The sequence below is a fragment of the Oncorhynchus nerka genome, linkage group LG9a, assembly GCF_034236695.1.
Source record: "Oncorhynchus nerka isolate Pitt River linkage group LG9a, Oner_Uvic_2.0, whole genome shotgun sequence".
In the NCBI taxonomy this organism is placed as follows: domain Eukaryota; kingdom Metazoa; phylum Chordata; class Actinopteri; order Salmoniformes; family Salmonidae; genus Oncorhynchus; species Oncorhynchus nerka.
This window is the reverse complement of record NC_088404.1, coordinates 3,766,314-3,777,387: the sequence shown is the minus strand read 5'-3', so window position 1 is coordinate 3,777,387 and position 11,074 is coordinate 3,766,314. Positions and strand designations below refer to the sequence as shown.

The window sequence follows — 11,074 nt, the reverse complement described above, 5'->3', positions numbered from 1 at the left end:
CTGACCATAATTCCATCCTCCTGATTCCTGCTTACAAGCAAAAATTAAAGCAGGAAGTACCAGTGACTAGATCAATAAAAAAGTGGTCAGATGACCCAGATGCTAAGCTACAGGACTGTTTTGCAGCACAGACTGGAATATGTTCCGGGATTCCTCCGATGGCATTGAGGAGTACACCACATCAGTCACTGGCTTCATCAATAAGTGCATCGATGATGTCGTCCCCATAGTGACCGAACGTACATACCCCATCCAGAAGCCATGGGTTACATGCAACATCCGCACTGAGCTAAAGGCTAGAGCTGCCGCTTTCAAGAAGCAGGATTCTAACCCTGACGCTTATAAGAAATCCCGCAATGCCCTCTGACGAACCATCAAACAGGTAAAGCGCCAATACAGGACTAAGATTGAATCATACTATACCAGCTCTGACGCTCGTCGGATGTGGCAGGGTTTGCAAAACATTACAGACTACGAAAGGAAGCACAGCCGAGAGCTGCCCAGTGACACGAGCTAAACTACTTCTATGCTCGCTTTGAGGCAAATAACACAAACATGCATGAGATCACCAGCTGTTCTGGAAGACTTTGATCACGCTCTGTACTCCCTGCTCAACCACAACTGCGTGGCCACATACGACTCCAACACCAATCGTTAAGTTTGCTGACGACGCGACGGTAAGACAGCCTACAGGGAGGTCAAAGACCTGGCAGTATGGTGCCAGGACAACAACCTCCGTCAACATGGGCAAGACAAAAGGAGTTGATGGTGGACTACAGGAAACGGAGGGTCGAGAACATCCCCCATCCACATAGCTGTAGCGGAGCGGGTTGAGAGCATCAAGTTCATTTGTGACAACACCACTAAGGAATTATCATGGTCCACACACACCAAGACAGTCATAAAGAGGGCACAACAACACCTATTCCCCCTCAGTCATCTGAAAAGATTTGGCATGGGTCCTCAGATCCTCAAAAGGTTAGACAGCTACACCATCGAGACCATGGTTGCGTCACCGCTTGGTATGGCAACTGCTCGGCGACCGACCGCAAGGCGCTACAAAGGGTAGTGCGTACGGCCCAGTACATCACTGGGGCTAAGCTGCCTGTCATCCAGGACATCTAAGCCAGGCGGTGTCAGAGGAAGGCCCAAAATATTGTCAAAGACTCCAGCCACCCAAGTTAGACTCTTCTCTCTGCTACTGCATGGTACCGGAGCAACACGTTTGGGAACAAAGGGCCCCTGAACAGCTGCTACCCCATAAGACTGCTGAACAGTTGATCAAAACGGACTATTTGCATTGACCCTCTTATTTTATTCTTATTCAAATGTTTTACCCCATAATGAAAAAAGCAAAAACAGGTTTTTAGAAATCTTTGCTTATTTATAAATAAATAAAAAACTGAAATATCACATTTACATAAGTATTCAGACACTTTACTCAGTACTTTGTTGAAGCACCTTTTTGGCAGCGGTTACAGCCTCGAGTCTTCTTGGGTATGATGCTACAAGAGATGTTAGATTGGGTTCAAGTCCGGGCTCTGGCTGGGCCAATCCAAAACATTCATACTTATGTAAATAAGCTATTTCTGTTTTTATTTTTAATATATTTGCAAAAATGTCTAAAAACCTGTTTTTGCTTTGTCATTATAGGGTATTATGTGTAGATTGCTGAGTTTTTTTTATTTATTTAATCAATTTTAGAATAAGGCTGTAACGTAACAAAATGTCAAGGGATCTGAATACTTTCCGAATGCAGTGTATCCTCCTCAATTACCTCAACTACCCCATATACCTGCACATCGGTACCGGTACCCCTAGTATGTAGCCTCGTTAATGTTATTTTATTGTGTTACTATTTTTCCTTTAGTTTACTGAGCAAATTGTTCATACTTACTTTTTTTTAAACTGCATTGTTGGTTAAAGGATCGTCAGTAAGCATTTCACGGAAAAGTCTGTTGTATTTGGTGCACGTGACAAATACAATTTTCCAGATATCCTGGTTGGAAGAATCCTGGAATCAGGAGAGAATAAGCAGGAAATCCAGGAATCCTGGTTGGAAGGATCCTGGAATCAGGAGAGAATAAGCAGGAAATCCAGGAATCCTGGTTGGAAGGATCCTGGAATCAGGAGAGAATAAGCAGGAAATCCAGATATCCTGGTTGGAAGAATCCTGGAATCAGGAGAGAATAAGCAGGAAATCCGGGAATCCTGGTTGGAAGAATCTTGGAATCAGGAGAGAATAAGGAAATCAGGAAATCCAGGAATCCTCCAACTGTGATTTCTGACAATGTTAATAATAATTACCGGAATCTGGCAACCCTAGCAGAAACACACCAGAGATATTGACGGCTGAGGTACTTAGCACCTCTTACCAGAATGTTATCAGTCAATCTTTTCTAAAAGGGGTTGATGATTGATATAGAGATTCTTCAGGAGTTCAAGTAGGCCTCCAGTCCGTAGGGCTCCAGTCCGTAGGCCTCCAGTCCGTAGGCCTCCAGTACGTAGGCCTCCAGTACGTAGGCCTCCAGTACGTAGGCCTCCAGTACGTAGGCCTCCAGTACGTAGGCCTCCAGTACGTAGGCCTCGTGAGATTCAGCAAACAAAGGAGTCTTTCTTCAGTAGATTTCGTACTGGTTTACTAGCTGGAATAGCATGAAGAAGAAATGTCATATTAGCAACCTCTCCACTCTGTGGGATTCCAATAAACATTTCAGAAGCAGCCTCTACGCTGGTCTAGCCTTGGACATCCAGGCTTCGCAAGACTACCACTGGTCAGATGGATGGCCTAGAAAGACTACCACTGGTCCGATGGATGGCCTAGAAAGACTACCACTGGTCAGATGGATGGCCTAGAAAGACTACCACTGGTCAGATGGATGGCCTAGAAAGACTACCACTGGTCAGATGGATGGCCTAAAAAGACTACCACTGGTCAGATGGATGGCCTAGAAAGACTACCACTGGTCAGATGGATGGCCTAGAAAGACTACCACTTGTCAGATGGATGGCCTAGAAAGACTACCACTGGTCAGATGGATGGCCTAGAAAGACTACCACTGGTTCGATGGATGGCCTAGAAAGACTACCACTGGTCAGATGGATGTCCTAGAAAGACTACCACTGGTCAGATGGATGGCCTAGAAAGACTACCACTGGCCAGAAGTGCTGAAACCCTCCAGTCTGAAAGAAAGATGTGCATACGGCGTAGGTTTACACTGTCTGTCCAACCACGCTCCCATCCCCCAGGGGCCTTGTCCAATCATCTCCCTCCTACTTCAGTCCTGCTCCCGCCCCCCAGGGGCCTTGTTCATCCCACTATCCATTACCAGAGCTCCCAGCCAGTGAGGGCCCCCCTCAGCCAATGAAATCCCTGAATCATTTGGCGAGTTTTGATGCTGATTGGCTTCTTGCTGAGAGGATCCAGAAATGGAAATGGTGTTCACAACGTTGTTGCTTAGACCACCATTGGTTCCACTGTTGATACCTGCTGCTCTTGTGCTGTTGAAGTTGGCATGGTTACAAAAGGTGTTGGGGTTGGTACCATTGCAGACATTAGACGTAGTAGTGGTGTTGGAGTTGGTACCATTGCAGAAGTTTGTTGTAGAAGTGGTGTTGGTTCCACTCAAGACGTTGGCTGGAGTAGTGGTGTTAGGGTTGGTGGTGTTGATAGTGCTGGTGGCATTGATACTAGAGGAGGAGCTGTTGGGATTGGTAGCTGGGGTGCGAGAGGGAGGGGTAAAGGAGAACACCCGCTCCCCTCCACCTCCCACTCCCCGTGGGCTGATGGGTCCAGGCTGCAGGCCCTCAGCCAACGGTGTGTTATCCAGAGAGAGGCGTGGAGAGAGGCGTGGAGGCGGAGGCCGTCGAGACAGCAGGCCTTGCCCGGGCCGGAGCTTTGATATGGGGCAGAGTTCCGGAAGGTTACCAGGGTCAGGAAAGGAGAAGGCTGGAACACAAGGACCCTCTCCCTCCTCACTCAGCCAGGGGAAGGCAGAGGAGGGTGGAGGGAGCATATGACCTGGAGTATCAGGGGGCAGCAGACCTCCAGAGCCAACCATCGGAGGAGCCAGCGAGCTGGAGCTGCGATCCCAGGCGTAAGTTCCTCGGGTGGGCCGTGGACGAGGCATAGCGGGGGGAACACAGTGGATGGGGGTCTGGGGACAGCTATAGAAGCCGGACCTCTCATACAGCGGCATGGAGGAGAAGGCGTAGTCCGGGTGGCTGGAGTCGTGGCGGGGACCAGGGCCATGGCTCGGCGTTGAGGGGTCCCCCTCGGAGTGCAGGAAGAGGGGAAGCGGCTGAATGGAGCCCCTGGGCGCCGGCGCAGGAGAGAAACCCGGGAGGAGGTGGAGGAGCGGGGGAAGACGGGGGACTGAACCCCCAGGAGGCGACTCAGACCCCCCAGGAGAGGAGTAGAGTGGTTGGCCTCCTCATGCTCCTTGATCTGCTCCAGGTTGGACTGGAACTCCATCTCCTCTTTGGGGACACTAGAGAGAAGAAGAAGACGACTTTACCATCTGCTCTTTACACTGGAGTGATAATAGGAATGTGTTAGCTAGTTTAATTCCATCTGCTCTTTAGGAACACTGGAGTGATGATAGGAAAGTGTTAGCTAGTTCAGTGATTAAAAGGAAGAAACTTCCCTGAGCAATGTAATAGATCTCAAAGTATCAAGCTAGTTAGGTACTGGAAGTGTTATAGCGCACAATCAACCCCTTGGATTGATGAGGAAATAAAAAATTATGTGGTTGAGAGGGATGAGGCAAAAGGCTGCAATTAAGTCTGGCAGCCCAACTGATTGGCAAACGTACTGCAAATTAAGAAATCATGTGACTAAACTAAATAAAAATAAACTACACTATGAAACAAAGAGAAATTATAGTAAAAATGATAGTAAAAAGACTACCACTGGTACCACATTAAATTACATTTTTGGGAAAAAAGCCAACTCGGCTCCTTCATTCATTGAATCAGATGGCTCATTCATCACAAAGCCCACTGATATTGCAAACTACTTCAATGACTTTTCCATTGGCAAGATAAACAAACTTAGGGATGACATTCCAGCAACAAACACTGACACTACACATCCAAGTATATCTGACCAAATTATGAAAGACAAGAAGTGTACTTTGAATTCCGTAAAATCAGTGTGGAAGAGGTGAACATTGTTTTGTTGTCTATCAACAATGACAAGCCACCGGGGTCTGATAAATTGGATGGAAAATTACTGAAGATAATAGCAGACGATATTGCCACTCCTATTTTCCGCATCTTCAATTTAAGCCTACTAGAGAGTGTGTGCACTCAGGCCTGGAGGGAAGCTAAAGTGTTTCCGCTAACCAAGAATAGTAAAGCCCCCTTTACTGGCTCAAATAGCTGACCAATCAACCTGTTACCAACCCCCTTAGTAAACTTATTTCACAGTAAACAAATTGACAACAGAATTTCAGCATGCTTATAGGGAAGGCACTCAAAAAGCACAGCACTTACACAAATGACTGATGATTGGCTGAGAGAAATTGATGATAAAATGATTGTGGGGGCTGTTTTGTTAGACTTCAGAGCAGCTTTTGACATTATCGATCATAGTCTGCTGCTGGAAAAATGTATGTTTTATAGCTTTACACCCTCTGATATAATGTGGATAAAGAGTTACTTGTCTAACAGAACACAGAGGGTGTTCTTCAATGGAAGCCTCTCAAACATAATCCAGTTAGAATCAGGAATTCCCCAGGGCAGCTGTTTAGGCCCCTTGCTTTTTAAAATTATTACTAATGACATGCCACTGACTTTGAGTAAAGCCAGAGTGTCTATTTATGTGGTTAACTCAACACGTCAGCTACTACAGAGACTGAAATGACTGCAACAATTCACAAAGAGCTGCAGTTAGTTTTAGAGTAGGTAGCAAGGAATAAGTTAGCCCTAAATATTTCTAAAACTTAAAGCATTGTATTTGGAACAGAACACTCACTAAACCCTAAACCTCAACTAAATCTTGTAATAAATAATGTGGAAATTGAGCAAGTTGAGGTGACTGAACTGCTTGGAGTAACACTATATTGTAAACTGTCATGGTCAAAACATATTGATACAACAGTAGCTAAGATGGGGAGAAGTCTGTCCAAAATTGTAATTGGCTCAGAACAGGGCAGCACGGCTGGCCCTTGGATATACACAGAGAGATAATATTAATAATATGCATGTCAATCTCTCCTGGCTCAAAGTGGAGGAGAGATTGGCTTCATCACTACTTTTATTTCTGAGAGGTATTGACATGTTGAATGGACCGAGCTGTGACACCCATACATACCCCACAAGACATGCCACAAGAGGTCTCTTCACAGTCCCCAAGTCCAGAACAGACTATGGGAGGCACACAGTACTACATAGAGCCATGACTACATGGAACTCTATTCCACAGTACTACATAGAGCCATGACTACATGGAACTCTATTCCACAGTACTACATAGAGCCATGACTACATGGAACTCTATTCCACAGTACTACATAGAGCCATGACTACATGGAACTCTATTCCACAGTACTACATAGAGCCATGACTACATGGAACTCTATTCCACAGTACTACATAGAGCCATGACTACATGGAACTCTATTCCACAGTACTACAGAGAGCCATGACTACATGGAACTCTATTCCACAGTACTACATAGAGCCATGACTACATGGAACTCTATTCCACAGTACTACATAGAGCCAGACTATGGAACTCTATTCCACATGACTACATGGAACTCTATTCCACAGTACTACATAGAGCCATGACTACATGGAACTCTATTCCACAGTACTACATAGAGCCATGACTACATGGAACTCTATTCCACAGTACTACATAGAGCCATGACTACATGGAACTCTATTCCACAGTACTACATAGAGCCATGACTACATGGAACTCTATTCCACAGTACTACATAGAGCCATGACTACATGGAACTCTATTCCACAGTACTACATAGAGCCATGACTACATGGAACTCTATTCCACAGTACTACATAGAGCCATGACTACATGGAACTCTATTCCACAGTACTACATAGAGCCATGACTACATGGAACTCTATTCCCACAGTACTACATAGAGCCATGACTACATGGAACTCTATTCCACAGTACTACATAGAGACATGACTACATGGAACTCTATTCCACAGTACTACATAGAGACATGACTACATGGAACTCTATTCCACAGTACTACATAGAGACATGACTACATGGAACTCTATTCCACAGTACTACATAGAGCCATGACTACATGGAACTCTATTCCACAGTACTACATAGAGCCATGACTACATGGAACTCTATTCCACAGTACTACATAGAGCCATGACTACATTGAACTCTATTCCACAGTACTACATAGAGCCATGACTACATGGAACTCTATTCCACAGTACTACATAGAGCCATGACTACATGGAACTCTATTCCACAGTACTACATAGAGCCATGACTACATGGAACTCTATTCCACAGTACTACATAGAGCCATGACTACATGGAACTCTATTCCACAGTACTACATAGAGCCATGACTACATGGAACTCTATTCCACAGTACTACATAGAGACCATGACTACATGGAACTCTATTCCACAGTACTACATAGAGACATGACTACATGGAACTCTATTCCACAGTACTACATAGAGACATGACTACATGGAACTCTATTCCACAGTACTACATAGAGCATGACTACATGGAACTCTATTCCACAGTACTACATAGAGCCATGACTACATGAACTCTATTCCACAGTACTACATAGAGCCATGACTACATGGAACTCTATTCCACAGTACTACATAGAGCCATGACTACATGGAACTCTATTCCACAGTACTACATAGAGCCATGACTACATGGAACTCTATTCCACAGTACTACATAGAGCCATGACTACATGGAACTCTATTCCACAGTACTACATAGAGCCATGACTACATGGAACTCTATTCCACAGTACTACATAGAACCATGACTACATGGAACTCTATTCCACAGTACTACATAGAGACATGACTACATGGAACTCTATTCCACAGTACTACATAGAGACATGACTACATGGAACTCTATTCCACAGTACTACATAGAGCCATGACTACATGGAACTCTATTCCACAGTACTACATAGAGCCATGACTACATGGAACTCTATTCCACAGTACTACATAGAGCCATGACTACATGGAACTCTATTCCACAGTACTACATAGAGCCATGACTACATGGAACTCTATTCCACAGTACTACATAGAGCCATGACTACATGGAACTCTATTCCACAGTACCCATGACTACATGGAACTCTATTCCACAGTACTACATAGAGCCATGACTACATGGAACTCTATTCCACAGTACTACATAGAGCCATGACTACATGGAACTCTATTCCACAGTACTACATAGAGCCATGACTACATGGAACTCTATTCCACAGTACTACATAGAGCCATGACTACATGGAACTCTATTCCACAGTACTACATAGAGCCATGACTACATGGAACTCTATTCCACAGTACTACATAGAGCCATGACTACATGGAACTCTATTCCACAGTACTACATAGAGCCATGACTACATGGAACTCTATTCCACAGTACTACATAGAGCCATGACTACATGGAACTCTATTCCACAGTACTACATAGAGCCATGACTACATGGAACTCTATTCCACAGTACTACATAGAGCCATGACTACATGGAACTCTATTCCACAGTACTACATAGAGCCATGACTACATGGAACTCTATTCCACAGTACTACATAGAGCCATGACTACATGGAACTCTATTCCACAGTACTACATAGAGCCATGACTACATGGAACTCTATTCCACAGTACTACATAGAACCATGACTACATGGAACTCTATTCCACAGTACTACATAGAGACATGACTACATGGAACTCTATTCCACAGTACTACATAGAGACATGACTACATGGAACTCTATTCCACAGTACTACATAGAGCCATGACTACATGGAACTCTATTCCACAGTACTACATAGAGCCATGACTACATGGAACTCTATTCCACAGTACTACATAGAGCCATGACTACATGGAACTCTATTCCACAGTACTACATAGAGCCATGACTACATGGAACTCTATTCCACAGTACTACATAGAGCATGACTACATGGAACTCTATTCCACAGTACTACATAGAGACATGACTACATGGAACTCTATTCCACAGTACTACATAGAGCCATGACTACATGGAACTCTATTCCACAGTACTACATAGAGCCATGACTACATGGAACTCTATTCCACAGTACTACATAGAGCCATGACTACATGGAACTCTATTCCACAGTACTACATAGAGCCATGACTACATGGAACTCTATTCCACAGTACTACATAGAGCCATGACTACATGGAACTCTATTCCACAGTACTACATAGAGACATGACTACATGGAACTCTATTCCACAGTACTACATAGAGACATGACTACATGGAACTCTATTCCACAGTTCCACAGTACATAGAGACATGACTACATGGAACTCTATTCCACAGTACTACATAGAGCCATGACTACATGGAACTCTATTCCACAGTACTACATAGAGCCATGACTACATGGAACTCTATTCCACAGTACTACATAGAGCCATGACTACATGGAACTCTATTCCACAGTACTACATAGAGCCATGACTACATGGAACTCTATTCCACAGTACTACATAGAGACATGACTACATGGAACTCTATTCCACAGTACTACATAGAGACATGACTACATGGAACTCTATTCCACAGTACTACATAGAGACATGACTACATGGAACTCTATTCCACAGTACTACATAGAGCATGACTACATGGAACTCTATTCCACAGTACTACATAGAGACATGACTACATGGAACTCTATTCCACAGTACTACATAGAGCATGACTACATGGAACTCTATTCCACAGTACTACATAGAGCCATGACTACATGGAACTCTATTCCACAGTACTACATAGAGCCATGACTACATGGAACTCTATTCCACAGTACTACATAGAGCCATGACTAAATGGAACTCTATTCCACAGTACTACAGAGCCATGACTACATGGAACTCTATTCCACAGTACTACATAGAGCCATGACTACATGGAACTCTATTCCACAGTACTACATAGAGCCATGACTACATGGAACTCTATTCCACAGTACTACATAGAGCCATGACTACATGGAACTCTATTCCACAGTACTACATAGAGCCATGACTACATGGAACTCTATTCCACAGTACTACATAGAGCCATGACTACATGGAACTCTATTCCACAGTACTACATAGAGCCATGACTACATGGAACTCTATTCCACAGTACTACATAGATCCATGACTACATGGAACTCTATTCCACAGTACTACATAGAGCCATGACTACATGGAACTCTATTCCACAGTACTACATAGAGCCATGACTACATGGAACTCTATTCCACAGTACTACATAGATCCATGACTACATGGAACTCTATTCCACAGTACTACATAGAGCCATGACTACATGGAACTCTATTCCACAGTACTACATAGAGCCATGACTACATGGAACTCTATTCCACAGTACTACATAGAGCCATGACTACATGGAACTCTATTCCACAGTACTACATAGAGCCATGACTACATGGAACTCTATTCCACAGTACTACATAGAGCCATGACTACATGGAACTCTATTCCACAGTACTACATAGATCCATGACTACATGGAACTCTATTCCACAGTACTACATAGAGCCATGACTACATGGAACTCTATTCCACAGTACTACATAGAGCCATGACTACATGGAACTCTATTCCACAGTACTACATAGAGCCATGACTACATGGAACTCTATTCCACAGTACTACATAGAGCCATGACTACATGGAACTCTATTCCACAGTACTACATAGAGCCATGACTACATGGAACTCTATTCCACAGTAATACATAGAGCCATGACTACATGGAACTCTATTCCACAGT

At 44.0% G+C, this 11,074-nt stretch overlaps 1 protein-coding gene across 1 annotated transcript in view; it reads right to left on the bottom strand.

Annotated features, from left to right (window-relative positions):
• Positions 1 to 2,432: 2,432 nt before the first annotated feature.
• LOC115123986 (bestrophin-1-like) overlaps positions 2,433 to 11,074 on the bottom strand; it is a 33,421-nt gene continuing 24,779 nt past the window's right edge. The window contains 4 exon segments of the mRNA XM_065022768.1: positions 2,433 to 2,585; positions 3,330 to 3,578; positions 3,672 to 4,291; positions 4,294 to 4,490. Of these exon segments, the coding sequence (XP_064878840.1) occupies positions 2,433 to 2,585; positions 3,330 to 3,578; positions 3,672 to 4,291; positions 4,294 to 4,490 (1,219 nt within the window).